Source organism: Macaca fascicularis, chromosome 15, assembly GCF_037993035.2.
Source record: "Macaca fascicularis isolate 582-1 chromosome 15, T2T-MFA8v1.1".
Classification (NCBI taxonomy): Eukaryota; Metazoa; Chordata; class Mammalia; order Primates; family Cercopithecidae; genus Macaca; species Macaca fascicularis.
In genome coordinates this window covers 12,577,077-12,599,002 of record NC_088389.1, presented here as the reverse complement: position 1 = coordinate 12,599,002, position 21,926 = coordinate 12,577,077, and the positions used below count along the sequence as shown (strand labels likewise).

The 21,926-nt window shown below is 56.1% G+C and overlaps 1 protein-coding gene across 3 annotated transcripts; it reads right to left on the bottom strand.

The window, feature by feature from the left end:
- Positions 1 to 1,524: 1,524 nt before the first annotated feature.
- FAM78A (family with sequence similarity 78 member A) lies at positions 1,525 to 20,980 on the bottom strand. 3 transcript variants are annotated; one of them, XM_065529990.2, is made up of 4 exons: positions 13,185 to 13,492; positions 7,706 to 7,749; positions 6,599 to 6,720; positions 1,525 to 4,806 (listed from the first exon to the last, which is right to left on the bottom strand). In XM_065529990.2, the coding sequence occupies exons 1-4, from the start codon at positions 13,468 to 13,470 to the stop codon at positions 4,278 to 4,280; spliced, it is 981 nt and encodes a 326-aa protein (XP_065386062.1). In that variant the 5' UTR covers positions 13,471 to 13,492; the 3' UTR covers positions 1,525 to 4,277. The 3 variants fall into 3 exon arrangements, with proteins under 3 accessions (XP_065386062.1, XP_065386061.1, XP_045229888.1); XM_065529989.2 differs by lacking the exons at positions 6,599 to 6,720; positions 7,706 to 7,749; positions 13,185 to 13,492 and adding an exon at positions 20,629 to 20,980; XM_045373953.3 differs by lacking the exons at positions 6,599 to 6,720; positions 7,706 to 7,749; positions 13,185 to 13,492 and adding an exon at positions 18,933 to 20,144.
- Between the last annotated feature and the right edge of the window lie 946 nt (positions 20,981 to 21,926).

Here is a 21,926-nt window from a genome sequence, read left to right as displayed (position 1 = left end):
CTGTGGCCAGAGTTCGAATCCTGGCTCCGCCTTGCCCTAGCTGCGTGGTCTCAGGCAGCTCCTTGGCGTCCACTCTCCCCGTTCCTTCGTCTGTGAAATGGGGGTGGCAGTAACACCTCCCTTGTGGGGTTGTCATGAGGATTCAATGAGTTCGCACCCAGAAAGAGAGTAGAACAGGGAGTTTCCACTGCATCCGCCAGTGGGCAGCTCCTCTGAAAATCTCCAGTTTCTTTTTCCTTTTTTTTTTTTTTTTTTTTTTTTTGAGACGGAGTCTCGCTCTGTCGCCCAGGCTGGAGTGCAGTGGCCGGATCTCAGCTCACTGCAAGCTCCGCCTCCCGGGTTCACGCCATTCTCCGGCCTCAGCCTCCCAAGTAGCTGGGACTACAGGCGCCCACCACCTCGCCCGGCTAGTTTTTTTTTGTATTTTTTAGTAGAGACGGGGTTTCACCGTGTTAGCCAGGATGGTCTCGATCTCCTGACCTCGTGATCCACCCGTCTCGGCCTCCCAATCTTTTTCCTTTTTTTTTGAGACAGGGTCTCGCTCTGTCACCCAAGCTGGAGCACAGTGGAACAATCTCAGCTCACTGCAGCCTCCACCTCCCGGGTTCCAGTGGTTCTCCTGCCTCAGCCTCCCAAGTAGCTGGGACTACAGGTGCCTGCCACCACACCGGGCTGATTTTTGTATTTTTAGTAGAGACGGATTTTTGTCATGTTGGCCCGGCTGGTCTCAAACTCCTGACCTCAAATGATCCACCCACCTTGGCTTCCCAGAGCACTGAGATTACAGGTGTGAGCTACCACACCTGGCCAAATCTCCATTTTCCATACAAAGTAAGTAGGGCTCAGAGGGGCTGAGTGTCGTGCTGAAGCTCACATAAATGGCCTTGAACCTGTGGTCTGCCTTCAGGGCCCACGGCCACTCCAGGACCTCTGGGGCCCCCACCCACGCTTACACAAGAAAGCACCATTTATAAGATGGTATCCATTCAAGGCTGGGGCCTCACAGGACCCCTCGTCAGTTGCTGGCCGAGGGCAGGGCACGGAGCCCCTGTCCAGACACACTGTCCTGCCTGGGCACAGAAAGACACCTTTGCAGGCCCAAGTTAAGGGTCAACCTAAACATTAATTGCCCTTGACATAGGGCTACTGCCTTTCTGGGTGGCATGTCCTCCATCCTCACAAAAGAGAACCTGTTCGCCAAAAAGCCAAGCTGCCCTCAATTCCTAGCTCTACCTCCAAGCCCACCACCCTCCAGGCAGGGCACTGGCAGGGGCACTTGTGGGTGCAAGGCTGAGACCGCAGGGCTGCTCTCGCCGGAGCTGGTGCTGTGAACAGAGGCAGCTGGAAGGAGCAGGCCTCAAAGACTGGCTCCCTCCTCCCATTTCCCAGGTCCTGAGCACCAGGATCCCAGCCTCAGCCCATCCTCCTGCCCCCCAAACACGTTCACCCCCGTAGCCAGCACCGCTGAGCCACCCACCCCAAAGTGAATCGCCACTTCAGAAACATCCAGGACCTAGCCAAGCCTACTTTAAAATTACATTTTATTTCTCTTTATGAATATTTGTTTTTTATTAAAAAAAAAAAAAAGGTTCATTTTACATCTTCTTCAAGAGTCTTGTGCCTCCTGGTAAGTGCATTGGTTTGTTTCACAGTACTCTCCACGACCAAGGACGGTTCTTATTGCTGGAAGGAGTGAGTGGATGTCCACGCCAGGGCGGGGCTGGGGGACATAAGAGGAATTGGGGCCCCAGGCAGGAAGCCTGGGGCCTGTGCTCCAACATGAGCAAGGAGGCTGAGGGAGCAGACTGGGGCTTAGCTGAGTGTCTGTGGACAGACCTGCAGCCTCTCCAGGGTCTTCCCAGCCCTTCTTCAGTGAGGAAGGAAGGGTGGAAAGAAGGGGCACAGGTGAAGGTGGGTCAGGGGGCAAGGTGGGCCGGGGGCCGGGCATGCAGTGGGAGGGGTGCTGGCTCTTGCCTCGAGTGTTTGCTCACACTCAAGAAATGCGGATTTGGGGGTCCTTCACCCCCCAGCAGCTCAGGAAGCCCCTTTCCATTCCGCTCTCCAGTCCCACTTCCGGAAGAACCCAGCAGCCTGAGACCCGCCTCCTGAACCCCCAGGGTCCTGTCCCTGCTTTAGTGCAACAAAGACCTGAGTGGAGAAGTCTCCAGTGAATGAAGGCCGAGTCCCAGCCCCGTCCCCACCCGTCCTCAGACGTGCAGCTGGGACCCGATGTTCCCCCAAGGCTACTGCCTTTCCGGGTGGCACAGCCTCCATCCTCACAAGAGAGAACCTGCAGTTTCTGTGGGGAGGTCCTGGCCCCCACCAGGGGCCCCCTGAGCACCGTGCCAGCCGGCAGCTCCAGCCCAGTGTGTCCCAGGACGGCCTCCTGGCACGAGCTGGGCCTGGAGACAGACGGCGGAGGCTGAACGGTCATTAAGCACCCCTTGAATAAACGCAACAGCCCGTGGACGAAGGAGCGGGGCAGGGACCTCGGTGCCCACCCCGTCCCACGCTGTCACGGAGACTCCTACAAGTGGCTCATCTGTAGCAGAAATTGATTATTTTTCTAAATGGATGGTTTTCTGTGCTTGATTATTATTAGGCTGAGTGTGGGCCCCGGGCGGGTAGCTGTGTGTTTGGCAAGCTGGAAGGAACATGGCTTCAGTGGGATGTCCCCTAATAGCCCCTGCAAGTGGCCGCAAGGCAGACACTGCCCAGAGCCCTGGCACGATGGGTCAGGACTAAGTAAGCCCTGGGGCTCCAGTAACCTGGGACCGAGGGAGGGCAGGTCCCAGGGATGGGCTTCCAGACGTCTGTCCTCACCTGTCACTCTCCACTGTGCCAGCCCAGCCTCCAGAGTGGCTCTGACCCCTCTCTACCATGAGCCCACCCAAGCCTCCCAGCCCTTGGCCTGGATTCACTTCTTTGAGGACAGGAAGCAGGGGCTCGGCCAACTGCCTCCCAAGACTTCCCTAGAGCTCAGGTGCCTTCTACCTCCATCAGTGTGGCACCCAGAGCCTGACTGCACCATCCCGCTGCCCCGAAGGCCTGGGAGGGGCACCCCTGAGAACGAGCCCTGTCTTGGCCCTTTTACAGTACACCAGGGGCCAGCCAGCCACAGGGGCCGGGGCCCACCTGATTCAAGTCTTAAAATGCCCTGCAAGAAGGGATGTGAATGCCTTCCTTACCTTTGAGACTAACACTGAGGCTGTGTGTCGGCGGTCCGGGCGGCTGGCCCCCAGGCATTTGGGACCAGTGTGGATGGAGAAGGAAACCACCACACACCTGGAGGAAGGGCCAGGGACTCCACTGGGGGTGGGTCCCGAGGACTGAGAGGGTGAAAATTCCCTGGGCTCACAGCAGCCTCCCTCTCTCCTCCTAGAGCCGCCCAAGGGAAGTTAAGGCTGCTGGGAAGAGAGGGGAGAAGAGGCCAGGCCGCTGGCAGAGCCACCCCCTGGCCAGAGCTCACAGCCCCTCTCCGCCGGTGCCGGGATGACACCTGGGGGTGGAGGGAGAGAAGGGGCTGTTCAGGCGGAATCTGCCTGTGGTTTTGTTTCTGCCAAAAAGAAAGAGTGAGCAGCTGGTTTCAGGTCTAAACGCCCATCCTCACCCTTCTCCCAAGACACCCGGGAAGAAAGGCTCAAGAGACCCTCCCAGGCGACCCCACCCCTCCCTCCACCTGTGGCAGAAGAGGAAAAGTCCGGTAGAAAAGAGATCCTGCTTTCTTTCTCCAATTGGTTTTCTTCCTTTAAATTCAGCTTAAGGCAAAAGTTTGGCAAAGCAAGTCTACATAAGGCCGCATGACAGAGGGCAGGGGGACCCGGGGAGGGAAGGCCGGCCAGCGCCACAAATCGGCAGCAGTGCGGATCTGTCTCTTTGATCGGGGGCCGGAGCTTCCCTCCTAATCGGCTCCTCCTCTTCCTGCCCCTGAACCCCCATAAGAGGAGTTTTTTTAAAAAACGGAAAAAGCAGTGTTTCAGGGAATCTGTTACGGGTGAGTGACTGAAGCTGTGAGCAAAAGGAGAGGCAAGGAGACCAGAGGTGACCCTGAGGGCGCACGTGGGGTCTGTCTGTCCCGCTTAGGTCTCCCCCCTCCCTGAAAGGAAGCAGGTGCTGAGCGCCGGGGAGGCCTTCCCGGGGGGCCTCAGCACAGTGAGATCCGCCTGCTGGAGAGGGTAGAATGGTCGTATCTTGCTGAATGACTGAAGAGTGAGTCTGAGTTTTGTTTTCAGCGGTATTATTATTTGCGAGTCTAACCTAGCGGGTGGCCCTGGCTGTCACCGGTGTTTGGGCGGGATCACCACCAGTGGCTGCCCGTACTTGGGCCGCCACATGAGGACCTGGGCGTCGTTGGCATTGGGCTTGACCAGGGCGCTGGGCGGGATGGGTTCGTTCTTGCTTAGGATTTTGGGCTGGTCCTGGGCGATGGGCTCCCGCAGCCGGGCGCGCTGGCCCAGAGGCCGGTTGGGGTTCACCTCGATGCTGAGCTGCATGCGCCAGTGGAGCGTCTGCAGGATGATCATGTCGTTGGTGGAGGTGTTGGTGGCCACCAGCCAGGTGGTGAAGCTCTGGTCCCGGTAGATGTTGGTGAGCTTGGCCACGTTGCTCTCGCTGACGGGCACGGCCCACGTGACGCTGGGGTAAAAGTTGTCGTTCATGCTGATGATGAACTTGGAGTCTCTCTTGGTGGGGCCCACGATGGTGCAGGTCTCCGTGGTGTTGCCGTACCAGGGGTAGTTCACCCCGTCAGAGTCGCTGATGGCTTGGATCTTGCCCTCCTGGAGGTCGGGGAGCTCCCAGCTGGACCTGAGGACAAGGAAGGCCAGTTCACTCACTCGGTCACTCAAGGAGGGCTTTCTGTGTCTCCCTGGTAGGCCAGGGGCTGTCCCGGGCCCTGAGGATGGAACGGACCCAGCAGACCACCCGGTCCCCTTTGACATTCTGGGGGCAGGGGGTCAGATAACAGCTGGGAGTATCACTGTCATCACTACCGCTGTTATAATCATAACCCTCGGACAGAAAAAGGTGGCCGGCCTGGCCCAAGTTGCTCTTGGGACATACAGGATCCCACACTCCCATGTGGCCGTGGATACAGTAGCACCTGGGAGCCCACCCCAGGCTGTAGGGGCCCCTTAATTTAACATTACAGGCTCACAGACAATCTTCTCCATGCAACCCCACGCTGCAGATACAGAAAGCAAAGGGGTGGGCTGGGGGTGGACAGTGACGCTACCTTTCCCAAAGGACATTTGGCCAAGTGGTGGAGCCTGGGACCCGGGCGCCCGTTTCCACCAAGGCACCTGTAACAGGGAAGCTCAGGACAGCCTGCGCCCACTGTGCCTTCTGCTCACCTATGTGCACAGCGGGTACTCCCAGGAACAAGTTACTGCTAAAAATACACTCCTGGCCAGGCATGGTGGCTCACGCCTGTAATCCCAGCACTTTGGGAGGCTGAGGCAGGCGGATCACTTAAGGTTAGGAGTTCAAGACCAGCCTGGCCAACATGGTGAACCCTCCTCTCTGTTAAAAATACAAAAATTCACTTTGGGAAGCCAAGGCGGGCGGATCATGAGGTCAGAAGTTTGAGAACAGCCTGGCCAAAATGGTGAAACCCCGTCTCTACTAAAAAAAATACAAAAAATTAATCAGGCATGGTGGCACATGTCTGTAGTCCCAACTATTCAGGAGGCTGAGGCAGGAGAATCACCTGAACCCAGGAGGCAGAGGTTGCAGTGAGCCGAGATCATGCCATGCACTCCAGCCTGGGCAACAGAGTGAGAGTCTGTCTCAAAAAAAAAATAATAATAATAATTAGTGGGTCATGGTGGCAGACGCCTGTAATCCTGTAATCAGAAGGCTGAGGTAGGAGAATTGCTTGAACCTGAGACGCTGGGTTTGCAGTGAGCTGAGATTGTGCCACTGCACTCCAGCCTGGGTGACACAGTGAGACTGTCTCAAAAAAAAGCATTCCCAACTCGACACAGTGGCTCATACCTGTAACCCCAGCACTTTGGGAGGCCGAGGCTGGCCAACACAGCGAGACTCTACCTTTAAAAAAAAAAAAAAAAAAAAAAAGCATTCCTGTTCCTAGAATTAATCACAATAGCCAAAAGGTAGAATCGATCCAAGTGTCCAACGACAGATAAATGGATAAACAAAATGTGCTATATACATACAATGGAATGTTCTTCAGCCTTCAGAAGGAAGGACATTCCAACACAGGCTACAACACAGATCAACCTTGAGGACATTACGTTGAGTGAAATAAGCCAGCCAAAAAAAGACACATACTGTGGGATTCCACTTACGTGAAGTCCCTAGTGTCAAATTCATAGAGACAGAAAGTAGAATGGAGGTTGCCAGGGGCTGGGAGAAAGAGGAACGGAAAGTTGATGTTTCTTGGGGACGAAGTTTCAGTTTTGCAAGATGAAAAGAGTTCTGGGCTGGGCGCTGTGGCTCACACCTATAATCCCAGCACTTTGGGAGGCCAAGGTGGGCAGATCACCTGAGGTCAGGAGTTCAAGACCAGCCTGGACAACATGGTGAAACCCTGTCTCTACTAAAAGCACAAAAATTAGCCAGGCGTGGTGGTGGGTGCCTGTAATCCCAGCTAGTCAGGAGGCTGAGGCAGGAGAATCGCTTGAACCTGGGAGGTGGAGGTTGCAGTGAGCCGAGATCATGCCATTGCACTCCAGCCTGGGTGACAGAGCCAGACCCTGTCTTTAAAAAATAATTAAAATAAAATAAAATGGTAAATTTTATAAAATGTTACATAGACTTTACTATAATTTAAAAAATGCATTCCCCTACTTACACATCATATAATGTTAGCAGTTAGCAAACTTGGGGCCGCTATAGGAGGAATGATTAGGAACATGATTTTGCCAATTTTCCTGTTCATCTCATTGAAAAGCTCACTCATTAGAGTAACACCTGCTTAATGGGCATCTCCTGCCCAGCCCCTGAGCACCCCAGACTCAGGGAACCTGGAGGAAGCTCAGACAACCTCACTGTCTGGAAGTACCCAGTAATTCCAAAGATCTGGGGGGGCCCACAGCAGCAGGCAGGATGACAACGGGTGAGCCTGCTCATTCGCTCCCCCGCATGGATGAAGAAGTGAGTCAGAGCCTCTTTGCCCACTGGGGGCCGGGTCTCCTATTTCAGAAGGAAACGTCCACTCTGTCCTCACCCAGTGCTTACACTTGTTTGGAACAGATTCCCGTTTTTTTGGTTTTTCAGGGCAGACAGCAAACTTGCATAAGGAACCCTGCTTTGGCCTTGGCCCCTTTCATTTGCAAAGAGCTGAAGGCCTGGTTTGGAGGAGTGAGGCTGAGCAGCAGAACAACCCTCCTCTTCCTGACCCCAGCCTTGGGGTTTCCTTTCCTTTCTGCAGTCCTGAAACTCCCAGGCCCTGGCTCAGACACAGGCAGGTGAGGAGCCTCCTGGACTGGCAGACAGCACTGCGTCATGCGGGCCAGGGCCAAATCGTCACCAGGCTGTATGGATTCCCCCCACCTGGGGGTGCTGGGGATGCGTAGCTCAGGGGCACCTGCGGCAGCCCAGGGTCTACTGTTAGCCCCAGCTGCTTGCACTGTGGTCCAGTCACAGACGCGCGGATCCTCCACCGTCTCATCAGCAGCCCACGGACAATCCGCCGACATCTGCCTGCCAGGTTTTTGTGATGATTAAATGTATTGATACTCACTGCCTGGTCCAACCAACAGCAGTCAGTGGACGCTTCTGGAGACACTTTGAGGGTGGCATGAGCAGTTAGAGGTGTGCCTCTCCCAGACCAGGTAGCCCTGATTTGACCTGAAGCCTTTTCTGACCTTTCATTATTATTATTATTATTTTTTGAGACGGATTCTCACTGTCTCTCAGGCTGGAGTGCAGTGGTGAGATCTCTGCTCACTGGAGCCTCGGCCTCCCAGGTTCAAGTGATTCTTCTGCCTCAGCCTCTTGAGTAGGTAGGACCACAGGCACCCACCACCATGCTCAACTAATTTTTATATTTTTAGTGGAGACGGGGTTTCACCATGTTGGCCAGGCTGGTCTCAAGCTCCTGGCCTCCCAAAGTGTCCGGGATTACAGGTGTGAGCCACCGCCCCAGCCGAATTATTTTTATATGAACTTGTTTCTCTTCTCTATAAAATTGCTATTCAGTTTTTTAGTGCTTTTTGCCCACCATTCTTTTGATTACAGATTTTATTGGTATTTTTCTACTTACTGGGGATTTAAACATTCTAATTCTATTCTTTTAGTAGTTGTCCTTGAAATTTTCCCATTATTTTTGACTTAAAAGTCTAAAGTTAAGCAATATCTTAACCACCTTTCTCCTTTTTTTTTGAGACAGTTTCACTCTTGCTGCCTGGGCTGGAGTGCAGTGGCATGATCTCAGCTCACTGCAACCTCTGCCTCCCGGGTTCAAGCAATTCTCCTGCCTCAGCTTCCCAAGTAGCTGAGATTACAGGCATGTGCCACCATGCCCGACTAATTATTTAGTAGAGATGGGGTTTCACCATGTAAGGTTGGTCTCGAGCTCCTGACATCAGGTAACGCACCCACCTCAGCCTCCCACAGTGCTGTGATTACAGGCGTGAGCCACCATGCCCGGCCTAATTTTTATATATTTTTTAGCAGACATGGAGTTTCACCATGTTGGCCAGGCTGGTCTCAAACCCCTGACCTCAGGTGATTGCCCACCTTGGCCTCCCAAAGTGCTGGGATTACAGGCGTGAGCCACCACGCCCGGCTGTAAACAACCTGAGATTTTCAATGCGGTGACAGCAGAGCCTTGAACCACGCTCGGGGCCCTTCTGAGTGCAGGCCCCGGGCAGCTGTCCAGTCTAGGAGCCCAGCAGGCCGTTCACCTCCATGGCTGTGGGCAGGGGCAGGCAGGGCCACCTGTCACAATCCCATCCTCCTAGTGACCCCAAAGGACAAGCAGGCAAGTCCAAGCTGGAACTCAGGATTCAGAACGCTTCCTGGGCTGAAGTGGCTTCCTCAGCCTCCCGCAGCATCCCTGTCTTGAGTCCCATCGTCACCCACCCAACAAACATCTGCAGGGCACCTGCTTGGCACCACATGCCAAGGTACCACACACCACGAAGCCCTGAAAGGGGTGGACAGAGCTACTGGCCTGGCCAGCAATGGGGGAGGCCTGTGTCTCCGGGACACAGCGCCATCCTGGACTCTCCCTCGCCCCTCCAGGCTGTGCCCCTTCTCCTCCTCTGCCTCCACCCTGGCCTTACCCTTCCCTGGTCTCCCAGCCTCCTGCAATCTGTTCCCCTCCCAGAAGCAGCCCGAGCGATCTTCTAAAAACACAAATCCGATGGCATGGCTCCAACCCTGTTAAACCGGCCATGACTCCCCTATGCCCTTAAAACCGACGCAATTGAATCCTAGAGCCCTGTGTTCGTGCACACATGCACATGTACACACACGTGCGTGTACACACACATCCTCCCTGGGCTCCACGGCCCCAGCCATTCTCAGCTGCTGCAGCGGGCCATGCTCCTCCCTCTCAGGGCCTTCTACCGGGAGCAGCATCATCCTCGTACTCATCTTCATCCTCCTCTTCCTCCACCGCCTTTTCCTCCTCCTCCTCTCCCCTCTTACTCCTCCTGTCCTCGCTCATAGCTGCTCATTACTCAGCTCTGCAGCCACCATCCCAAAGAAGCCTGCCTGGACGCTCCACACGGGCCAGGTGCCTCCCAGTATTCAACGCCACTGGATCTCATCCCACTGCCCTGTGGCCTGTTCATGACGGTGATTAAATACTGATGCACTCATTTGCTACCAGTCTCTTTCCCAGACAGACCACGAGGCCGTGAGGGCAGGGCCAGGCCTGCCTCACCCATCACCACATATCTGGGATGTATCACAGCACCTGGCCCAGCTTCAGGCACTATCAATGTCTGTGGCCAGGATCAATGGCTGTCAGTACATGCTGGGTCTCCCCCAAAGCCCACAGGGCATCTCTATGAGGAGTCCTGGGCCCCCAAAGTTGCTCTGAGCTTCTGCTTATCCTGCAGGGCTGCAGCTGCAAGAGCCTCTTGCTGGACGGTCTCCTTAGCAAGTGCTGACAGCAGGTACCACTCCCTAAGCACACAGGCTGCGCCGGGCACCACACCTCCCTGGGGCTGGGGCTGTGGGGTGCATTTCACGGAGGAGACTTAGGGCAGTTAGAGGCCAGGTCCGAGGTCACACAGCTGGGAAGTCACTGGGCCAAGGTCCCCAATCTGACCCAGCTCTTACCCCACCAGCCTCTAATGGAACCTAAGCGATCCTCCCACCTCAGCCTCCCAAGCTGCTGAGATGAGCCACCGTGCCCGACCTAATCAGCTTTTAAAACAATCAACTATGGGAGTCTAAGGCTGGAGGGTGGGGTATTGCTTGAACCCACGACGTCAAGACCAGCCAGGGCAACAAAGCAAGAGACTCTCATCTACACAAAAAACTTAAAAATTAGCCAGGCATGGTGGTGCGTCCCTATACTCCCAGCTATGCGGGAAGCTAAGGGGGGAGGATTGCGCGAGCCCAGGAGGTCAAGGCTGCAGTGAACTAGGACTGCCCCACAGCACTCCAGCCTGGACAACAGAGTGAGACCCTGTCTCTAAAAGAAAAAAAAGTCAACGAAATTTAGAAACACTTTTGAAATAGCAGGTTGGATATGCTATATATACAGATATATGTTCTAATAGGCATTAAATATGTTGCATTAAAACAAAATTTAGCCTTAACCTTAAATGATTGACTCAAATATTATTCCACCTCCTACAAGCGGCTCACATTGGGCACCTTAAGAAACACCTTTACAGATAAAGATTGAGGCTCCAGGGCAAGGGCCTGCCCATGCCAGAGTCTCCTGCTCAGCCCTGGTTTCAGCCCCTCACACGGACCAGGCAGGAAGTTAGGAATTATTTTATCTACCCCCCAACGGTATGGATTTTATGATCTGATAAAATTTGCAGAAAGTACTCATTCTGTAAAAACTTTACAATTTTAAAGAAATGATTGCCCAAGAACCCCCATTCCACACTGGACAGGCATCCTGGCTTCCTGACTTCCCCCCGTGCTGCTGGCCCCCTGGGCTGTCCCCACCACCACCAGGTCACCAGGCCGTGCTCTCCCGGTCTCCCCAACACCTGTTCACCAAGTGAGGGAAGGGCTGGAGGTCTCGCCTCCCACAGGGCCTGCCCGCGGGGATTCCCCCACCACAACAAACCCCATTCCTTCTGGGACCCAGACACCTTCTCCCTGCCAACCCCACCCCTCTTAACCCAGGCACAGCAGTGGATCACTGGGATTTAACACGAGGAGGAAAGACCAACAGAGCCTGTTTAATTTTAGTTATAGGCCGGGCGCGGTGGCTCAAGCCTGTAATCCCAGCACTTTGGGAGGCCAAGACGGGCAGATCACGAGGTCAGGAGATCGAGACCATCCTGGCTAACACGGTGAAACCCCGTCTCTACTAAAAAATACCAAAAAAAAAAAAACTAGCTAGCTGGGCGAGGTGGCAGGCGCCTGTAGTCCCAGCTACTCGGGAGGCTGAGGCAGGAGAATGGCGTAAACCCGGGAGGCGGAGCTTGCAGTGAGCTGAGATCTGGCCACTGCACTCTAGCCCGGGCGACAGAGCGAGACTCTGTCTCAAAAAAAAAAGAAAAAAAATTTTTAGTTATAAAAGAAGTACTTTTAGGCCGGGCGCGGTGGCTCACGCCTGTAATTCCAGAACTATGGAAGCCAGAGGAGGGCGGATTGCTTGAGGTCAGGAGTTCAAGACCAGCCTGACCAACATGGGGAAACCCCGTCTCTACTAAAAATACAAAAATCAGCCAAGGACAGTGGCGCCCGCCTGTAATCTCAGCTACTCAGGAGGTTGAGGCAGGAGAATCACTTGAACCCGGGAGGCGGAGGTTGCAATGATCCCAGATCGCACCACTGCACTCCAGCCTGGGCAACAAGAGTGAAACTTCGTTGCAAAAAAAAAAAAAAAAAGCAGCATATCAAGTGAAAACTGAAACCTACCTCCCCATGCGCCCCTCCCCGTGTGCCCCGTGTTGTACTCCGGTAAACATCCTTTGGGACCTTGCTCTCTGCATACACACAGGATATACTCCCAACTTCAGTATTTTCTTTTTAACAAAAATGGGTTACTACCCCACATATTGTTTGATAACTTTAAACAAAAATGTAACAACAATGTACCATTTCCCCACGTGGGAGTATCCATAGCTCTACCTTGTCTTCAGGGCCTATAGCCCTGCCTCAGAGTCTGCACTGCAGACAGACCATAATTTCACTCCCTCTTGAGGGACCCCTGAGTTGTTCCTGGTTTTTTGCTATTAGGAGCCGTGGAGTTAACATCCTTACTTGTGCTTTTTTTTTTTTTTAAGACAGTCTCGCTCTGTTGCCCAGGCTGGAGTGCAGTGGCATGATCTCGGCTCACTGTAACCTCCACCTCCTGGGTTCAAGCAATTCTTGCACCTCAGCCTTCTGAGCAGCTGGGATTACAGGCGTGCACCACCACACCCCGCTAAATTTTGTATTTTTAGTAGAGACAGGGTTTCACCATGTTGGTCAGGCTGGTCTCGAACTCCTGACCTCAGATGATTCGCCTGCCTCAGCCTCCCAAAATGCTGGGATTATAGGTGTGAGCCACCGCGCCCGGCCCATGTACATCTTTATGTGCTGCTTCCCCGTTCACGTGATCATTAACTCACTTGTTCAGTAGATTATTTTTTTGGACGCCTCCAATATGCAGGCCCTGAGCTAGGGGCACAAAATTTCTGTAAGGGACTCTAAAAGTACAGGCTGGGCACTATGGCTCACGCCTGTAATCCCAGGACTTTGGGAGGCTGAGGCAGGTGGATCACTTGAGGTCAGGAATTCGACACTAGCCTGGTCAGCATGGTGAAACCCCGTCTCTACTAAAAATATGTTAAAAAGAAAAAAAACCCGGGTGTGGTGGCAGGCACCTGTAATCCCAGCTACTCGGGAGGCAGAGACAAGAGAATCGCTTGAACCCGGGAGGTGGAGCTTGCAGTGAGCTGAGATCCGGCCATTGCACTCCAGCCTGGGCGACAGAGCGAGACTCCGTCTCAAAAAAACAAAACAAAAAAATGTACAACCACCGAGCTGAAGGGCTTGCGCATGTGGACGGTAACAGGCACAGCCAGGCTCACCTCTCAGCATCCTCACCTGCCTCAACTGTCCTCCCACAAACAACAGGTGAAGACGCTCCCCTCCCCCAAACACTGGGCACCACTGATCTTTTTCATTGCACCCAACTCTGATCAGCAAAACAAAGGATGTCAGTATGTAACTTGTCATTTCCCTGATTACTACGGCTGTTGAGTGGCGCCTCGCACGTCTCCAATGTTTGTTTCCAGTGCTTGGACGGTGGATGAGGGCTGCAGCGATCCCTTGGCCGGGGCTGGTCCTGGGGGAGCTCTCTTTCGGCTGGGTCATCCCCCCTACTTCCTCCCACCCCAAAGCCTTGAAACAAGGACTTCCCTCTCCCACCCACCCCGCCCTCGCCTCCGCCGGGGCCCAGCAGATGGGGGAGGCCGCCTTCCGGTTACAGAGAGGAAGCCTCCTCCTCAATTGTTCTTTGCACAACTGACGCTCAGGCCCCGGCTTCAGGAAGAGGCCACGTGGTCAACAGGGACATTCTTCCATGGCCTGTCCCCAGATCTGCTGGCGCTGAGCAAGACTGCTCGGGCAACCAGCTTCAGGTCTTAGACGCTGTGACCACATCATAAAACGAGGCCTTCCTGAGTTCCTGGGGAGGACGCTGGGAGATGGCAGGTGGGAAGGCGCCCGAGGTAGCCATTCTCAGGGTCATCCCTGCAGGGCTGGGTGGCACCCAGCAGTCCCTCCACCCCTGCCCTGTCCTTTCCCACTAGACTTTTTTTTTTTTTTTTTTTTTGAGATGGGGTCTCACTCTGTAGCCCCGGCTGCAGGGCAGTGGTACGATCACAGCTCACTTGCAGCCCTGACCTCCCCGGGCTCAGGTGATCCTCCCACCTCAGCCTCTCAAGTAGCTGGGACTAGAGGCATGTGCCACCGTGTCTGGCTAATTTTTTTGTATTTTTTGTATGCACAGGGTTTCACTGTGTTGTCCAGGCTGGCTACTGGCCTTTCTTTTCTTTTTTTTTTTTTTCTGAGATGGAGTCTCACTCTGTCGCCCAGGCTGGAGTGCAGTGGTGCGATCTCGGCTCACTGCAAGCTCCGCCTCTCAGGTTCGTGCCGTTCTCCTGCCTCAGCCTCCCGAGTAGTTGGGACTACAGGTGCCCGCCACCACGCCCAGCTAATTTTTTGTATTTTTAGTAGAGACGAGGTTTCACCATGTTAGCCAGGATGGTCTCGATGTCCTGACCTCGTGATCCGCCAGCCTCAGCCTCCCAAAGTGCTGGGATTACAGGTGTGAGCCACCGTGCCCGGCCCCACTGACCTTTCGTAACACAGTGACAGCATTCATGCTATAGACAGGTATCTGAAACCCAGGAGAAGGGATAATGTAACAACAGCAACAAGACAGCCACCTTTCCGCTGACTCTGACAGGCACCGCATAATGAATAAGACATTGTCAGTATCATGATTCATAGCTGTGGTATTGACGGCTACCATATATTGAGTGCCTGGTATATGTGAGGTGCTGGGTTAAGCTCTTTATCATCACAACCCTGAGGGAGAACTCATATTCCCATTTCACAGACAGGAACAGTGAGGCTTGGAAAGGTTAAGAGGCTGGCCCAAGGGTTGGGAGCTAGGGTTCAGACCTTGCTACACATGGGCATGGAGCAGTGTCCCCATCAACCCAAAGAAACCCTTTCCATCTGAGCTGCTCCCCCTCCTCCCCACCCAGTCTGCCCTTTGGCAGACTCCAGAGCCATAAACTGCCCCTGGCCTTGGCCTTGGCCATGGGCGTGGCTGTGGGCCAGGTTCCCAGGGGGCTCCAGAGAAGGGCAAACCAGGGACAACGTGGAACTTCTCCCACACAGGCGAGAAATTGTGACTTGTCACTTAGAAGACTCTGTGCCAGCTGACAGGTGGCAGTTGAGGAATTGCGGGGGCCGGGCTGTGGAGGCAGGTGTCTCCAACAATTTGGAGAGGGGGGGGGTTGGCTTTTAAAGCAATGTGGGTTGGACCCAAAGCCATATAGAATCCTCTCATGCTGGCACAGAGAAACTCACTCTTTTCCAGCTCTGTCTGTAAAAGTCAGGGTATTATTGAGATGGTGTGTGTTTTTTTGTTGTTGTTTTGTTTTGTTTTTTTTAATTGTTCCATTTCAAATGTTTCAAACCCAGAATGTCATTCTAAAAAGTGATCCTCCTGGTTTAGGGATTAATTTTAAGCAGGGATAACGTTTGGGGGTATGACGGATTTCGGTTAAGTATCTGGAATTAACATTTTGGATACAAGTCCATTTGTAAAGAATGAAAGCCCTAACCTAGCTCTCGTTACCTGGCTGTCCCTTCCCCGGGCCACTAAAGCACAGGGCCTGGGTTTCATTTTAAGGATGTGAATTGTCTGGGTCAAGTCCAGCGGTCCTCCACTAGGTGTGATTTCATAGCCCCTCCTGGGGACATCGGGCTCTCCCCGGGGACATTACTGACTGTCACAGCTTGCGGGGATGTGCTCCTGGCATGCAGTGGGTAGAGAGCAGGGATGCTGCCCAGCCCCCTACCCATGCACAGGACACCCCCCACCAGCACAAAGAATTACCTGATCCTGGGCCAGGCAGAGCAGAGGGACAATTCTGGGCCGGTTGGGGTTCCTGGTCACCCCAACCACTGTTCCCTTTCCTTCATGCCACAAGGCTTAAAAACTTGGAAAATGGAAGGCCTAGGGGCAGGGGAGACAGGAAGGGGTTTTAAATCCCACCTAAGGCTCACGCCTGTAATCCCAGCCCTTTGGGAGCTGAGGCAGGCAGATCACCCGAGGTTAGGAGTTCGAGACCATCCTGGCCAACATGGGGAAACCCCGTCTCTACTAAAAATATAAAAATTAGCTGGGTGTGATGGTGTGTGCTTGAAATCCCAGCTACTCTGGAAGCTGGAGCAAGAGAATCACTTGAACCCGGGAGGCAGAGGTTGCAGTGAGCCAAGATTGGCACCACTGCATTCCAGCCTGGGGGACAAGAATAAGACTGTCTCAAAAAATAAATAAATAAATAAAAATTAAAATAAAAAAAAAAAAAACTAAATCCCACCTAAATGCTTCTATTTCCATTCAGCAAGGAGCTAAAGTAAGGCCACATCCTGGCCTTCTCCATGAGCCCTTCAAGGGACTCTCTTCTTTGGCCACTCAGCCCATTAGGCTGATTCTGTTGATTACTAATAAGTACTCGGCAGCCTCCTCCTCTACGTCTCAGCTACAGGACAGCCACCCATACTGGCCTCTCGCTGAATCCTCACAGCAGCCTACGGGAAGTTCTCACCCTCATGGACAGACACGGAATGGAAGTCCGGGGGCTGCCTGGCCAAGGCCTTAGGAGCCAGGACACGTGGACCCTTCTGCCCAACTGCTCCAAGCCACCCCTCCCAGGGAGCCTCCGACTGCATCCTGTCCCTGGGGCTGGTCCCTGTGTATCCCAACTGGGATTACACAGCCAGTGCACCCAGGGAGAATGAGCTGGGTGGGACACAGAGGCTCCCTGCAGCGAAAGAGGAGTCCCGAGAACGAGAGGGAGCAAAGAGAAACGTCAGGGGCAGAGGGAGAGCAAGGAAAATGGTCTGGAGCCACTTGAAAACGCAAGCTCTTCATGCCTTACACTGCTTTAAAAAGTTCTACACTCAGGAAGTGGGCCCTACGTGACAGACAAAGACTCAGCCTGGGGAGAAGATTCACTACACAGTGTGGCTGACATCTGTCCTAATTCTGTAGTTTTAGCCACTCACGTCTGATGGAATAACAGTAACAGTGACAACACCGCTAAGGACGATCCCCATCCCATTACTGCCTGCGGTGAGGATTCACCACGAGCTTGGCGCAGGGCTGACTGCATGGCAAATTTGGTTGGCTTGAGTGATTCTCACAAGCAGCCATGGGGAAGGGGTTATCGCCAGCCCCATTTTGCAGATGTGTAAACTGAGGCTCAGAGCAGTAAAGGGACTTGCCGAGGGTCACATCCTGGGAAGTGGCAGAGCCTGGCCTCCCGCCCACATCTGCCTAAGAAGGCATGAGGCTTTTCCAACCAGGAAGTGAGGACTGGCACAGGGAGGGCAAACCTGCCTCAGTTCCCAATCTCAGGCCTGGCTCCAGCCACATCACCCTCACCTACTCAGGGTCACCAGATGGAGAACAAGTCTTAGTGAAGACATCGGAAGCCCGGGTGCACGGAAGGGGAAGCTGAGGCTTGGAGTCTGTACCTTGGGTCAGGCCTGTGGCCTCCCCACCACACGTTGCACCAACCTCATTAGAATACAGTCCCGACGAGTGCTCAAGTCTTTCCAAGTTCAGAAGACGACACCCGCTTCCCAACCCCTTCTAGGGAATCAACTAGGCTTAGCCCAAAACCCCGAGGAAGACTTTTGTTTCTACAACTGTCCCGGATGCCTTCAAAGCCCGAGGAGGTTTATGGGCTTAAGGGTTCTTAGAAAAGGTCCTCACTGCATAACTAAGAATCATGTTTCCCTGCTTAGAATAGAAAGGCAGCCCCCGGCCTGAACTGGATTACTAGCTGCTCTTGAGACGCAAAAGGCTTGGCACAGATACCAGGCTGGTGGAGACGGCCGGTGAGAGCCTCTGCATGTGCTCTCCATGCACCTCTTTGGGATGGTCACAGTCACACGCTGGATTTAAGGGTTACTGTGATCCTCATGTTTCCTTTAGAACTTTGCAGTCATTAAGTAGAGAAGCCACCAGACTTGGTGTCCCGCCATCCTCCACCCCTCTCCTTTACAGGTGGCCCACGAGGTTCTTAAATCTGTGATAAGTTCGAACTCCTGGGGAAATTCTCCTCTTTTCCCCACTTGCAAAACGGGGAAGTGAAGCTGCACAGGGCAGACGCTGAGAGGGGCTCTGGGAGTGTCCGCGGCCAGTCAGGGAGCCGCATGGGTGGGCTACCCACCAGGGCCTGCCTAGCCCTCCTCATGCTCAGAAACAGCTATTTTCACCATGGGGACGGCCTTCTCTGGGGTCAGGAAGCAGGCCAGGAAAGGAGCCCCAGGGCCCCAGGGTCCTCACCGGGACCCCCAGTACCCTAGGCACACTCTGGAGACGGGGCTTCGGGGCTGCAGGAGAGGCTCCTCTTTGTTGTTGCTGTTAGGGCCTCCCGGGGGGAACACTGGACTTGCCTGCGCAAAGTGGCCTTCTGCCTTGGAGACAGAAAGCGCTACACTGTGAAGAAATCGGGCTTGTAAAACTAACTGTGCTCTCAAACACAGTGCCGTTTGGAATAGCGAAGCACTCCCCCAGGTCCTCGCACGCACTCGTATAAGCCAGAGAGATAATTGAGGCCCAATCGCAAAGCCCTGAACACACCGGTCTGGGAGTTGCAGAGTGCCTGAGTGTCTGCCATGGGCCCCCACAGGGCCAGAGGCCTGGAGGGCAGCCCTCCAGCCTCTCTGGTGACCCCTGATGGCACTAACACTCCTCAGGCGGACAGCACGCTTGCTCTGCCAGGAAACACTGGGAGTAATGTTCCTCTGCTTTCTCGGCATCTTGCAAGGAAGGAGACAGGAACCCCGGGGAAACAGTGGCAGGGTACGGTGCAGAACTGTGACTCCAATCTAGATCCACAGGGAAACTCTTCAGGGAGACACCGGGCCAAGGAGGCCACCTGCATACCTGCCTAAAGCTTCTCTCTGGCCTGGGTCCTGTCTCCATGGTATCTCCACCTTCCCCACTATGGGCCGCCCCTCACCAGGCCTCCAAGCTCGGCCATCCCTAGCAGTTCCCAGAGCTGGCTCTCCGCCGTACTCACATGCCCTGCTCGCCGTACTGGTTGTAGAACTCCATGTGGCTGCACGCCTGGATCCAGCCAACTATCCAAGTCTCCTTCTTGGGGATGGGAGGCATGACCACCTGGGCCGAGGCCCGGAAGTGGGGTGTCCGGTAGCGGAGCACCACGCTGGAGGACTCATCGATGCTGGTGGGGACGGGGTCGATGGAGGCTTTCACATCAATCACCGTGATCCCTTCCCGGAAGACTCTGGCTTTACCTCCGATGCTCTGAATACAGCCCATGGCACACAGGAGCGCTCTGATCTCCAGGGAAGGCCAGCAGTCACAGAGAAAACCAGGCATTGAAAGGACGGAGGCTGCAGGACCCAGTGCAGACGGCGCTGCTCTCCAATCTCAACTCTCAAGACCGATATCCATAGGATAGAAAAGTCACTGAGTAGAGGGGGGGTCGCATATATCACTACCTCGGCCTGTTTATAAATAAGGATTCTGCTGCATTTCACGAGCCCTGGGCTCGCTCTTCTTCTCCTCGCAGTGGACAAAAATCACCGATATTCTTTGGGTTAAAAAAAGAAAAGTTTGTAGTTTAATGAATAATTATGTCGTTCTGACATCCGGCCCTTCTGTGCCTCATACGCGGGGACGGCAGCTCGCAGACTCTCCCTCAAGTCTTCGGAGGAAGCAGGCGAGCGCCGGCAGACTCATAAATAAGGAAGGCTCCGTCCCCGTGCGGTCGCGCCACCCTCGCTGCAGAAGCCTGACTTCCTGCCCTCCGGCCTTCCGCACGCGCTCCCTCCGGGCCCCGCACCCGCACCCGCCCGGCGCGGCCGAATCAATTGCAGAGCAGTTTCTGTCCACCGGCCGAGGTCCCGGCGCCCTCGGGGCAAGCGCCGACCGGCGGCTTCCAGGAGGCGAGCTCAGGGCTCGGGCCGCTCGCCGGTGTCGGGGGAGCGCGGCGCGGGTCCCCGTCGGCGCCCACTCGCGGGCGCCGGCCGGACGTCCCCACGCGGGCACGCCGCGTCCCCTCGCCGCTGTCGCTGCCGGCCGCCGTGCAGGGTCCCGGGGCTGCGCTCCAGCCGCCGCCGCCTGCTTCGCCACGGCCGCCGAGGACCTGGTGGGAGGTGGAAGGGACAGCGCGTCAAGGCCCGCCTCAAAGTTGAGCCGAACTTTGCTGCGGGGGGCGCGCGGGGGCGGCGACGCGTGTGCGCTGGGCGCGGGCTGCGGAGCTGACGGCGCAGCTCTGGGCGGTCTCCCCGGAGGCGGCGGCCCCCGCCCCCTGCGCCCGCCCCGTCAGTGGCGACCGCACGACCGCGCGCACCAGCGAATAATAGCCGCCCGTGACATCTCCGCTGATACCGTCCCTGGCGGGGGCGGGGTGGGGGGCGAGCGGCTGTCGCTGCAGGGGGCGACGAGCACTTGCCCTGAGCTGTCCCCACCACCGCGCCGCCAGCGCCAGGTGCCCCTTCCCCACCCCGTCCCTCCGGCCCCTTGGGCACAGCGCCACCCACCAGGGCCGTCGGATCCGGCGGGCACCCCTTTCCCTGCTGGGGTCCCCCGGCCCTCGGAGAGCGTAGTGCCCCCGCCCCGCCGCGTCAAGCGCCTCTGTCGCCCCTCTCCAGCCGCGAGCAGCCCCGGGTCCCGCGCGTCGGGCGCGCTCGCCGCTGCCGGGGAACTTTGGCGCGCACGCCCCCACCCGGGCGGCGCCGCCGACTCACCTGCCCCGGGGGCCGCTCTGCTGGCCGGGTCGCCGCCCTCCGAACGCCCCTGACCCAGCCGCGGGCACGTTCTTGGGGCGCCCCCACCCCCTTCCCCGGGCACTGTCCCTTGGCTCTACTGGAATCTGGGGCCGGCGTGACTGCCCCCGGCCCCCACCCTCCTCCCGGCTCGGGGCTTCGGGGGGCGGCCGGGGGCGGAGGGCTGAGGCTCGGGGCTCTCTCGCCCCCACCCCGCGCGCCTCCTTTATTTTATGATCATTGTGAGCGCGCTGTCGCCGCTCAGCCCCGCCGCCGCGCCGCAGCCGCCTGGCGCGCCCCGCGCTGCCTCGCTCTGCTGCAGCATCGGAAAGGCAACCGGGTCAAACTTTGCAGAAACTCGGCCCCTGCGCCGGCCCGGCCCCCGCGTCCGCTCGCCGCCGCCGGCCAAGCGCAGCCGGCGCACGCAGGGACCGCCGCCCGCTCGCCGGCCCCGCGGGGATGCAGGTCCGCAGGCGGCGGCGGCGGCGGCGGCGGCGGCGGCGGCGGGCGGGCGCCGCCTCCTCCTCCCCGCCCGCCCGGCTCTCCACCCTCGCTCCCCGCACACAGCCCGCCCTCCCTCTGGTAATCCCTCGCTCCCCCTCGCTCCCTCTCTCTGCAGCTGCTCGGGGAGCTGAGCCTCTCCTTGAACAAACGACATTTCCTTTTTGGCCAGCCCCGGGAATTCTGGGTAGTGTAGTTCCGCTGCTGTCTCGGGGCCAGGTGGGCTGCTCCCTGTGCCCTTTGAACTCTAGGGACCAGAGGCTTTCTGGTGCTCTGAGCACACGCAGACGGGCTGCCCTGCCCTGGGGTTCCTGATTGCAGGGAGACAGTGGCTTGGTGGAGACAGCGCGGGGGCTTTGTAGGTTCCAAGGCTGGGAAGGTCGGGGGGAGGAGAGAGAAGTTTGGGGAGAGGTGGGTCCCCTGGAGCAGGTCTGCTGGCTGCCTGTTGGACCCCAGCTGTGTGATGAGTGCTGTACCAGAGCATCGTTTCAGCCACATCGGCCTCTCTGTGGAGGGAGACTGTGATGATGTGCACTTCTCAGAACAGGCACCCAGAGCTGAGAGGCTGGGGGATTTGCCCAAGGTCCTTCCCGGCGTCTCCCCGAGGTGTCCCAGCTGAGACTCGGAGCCCGGTGGTCCCAGTGCAGGGGCTCAAAAGGAGCGTGAGGCTATACAGCCATGGGAGAGCTATGAACCCCACCCCTACCTTGCAGCCAGCCCTAGGGAAAGCCCAAGCAATTTGTGATATAAGGACATCTGGCAGCTACATTAAAGCCACG

Bases quoted from the DNA above. Each gene is read 5' to 3' on its own strand.
- FAM78A (XM_065529990.2), bottom strand. From the start codon at position 13,470: ATGACCCAGCCGAAAGAGAGCTCCCCCAGGACCAGCCCCGGCCAAGGG. The intron at 7,750-13,184 runs GTGAGCCTGGCT...CCACCCTCAAAG, and splicing joins GCAGGTGAGGATGCTGAGAG to TGTCTCCAGAAGCGTCCACT. The intron at 6,721-7,705 runs GTGAGTATCAAT...TATTTTTTAAAG, and splicing joins GCTGTTGGTTGGACCAGGCA to ACAGGGTCTGGCTCTGTCAC.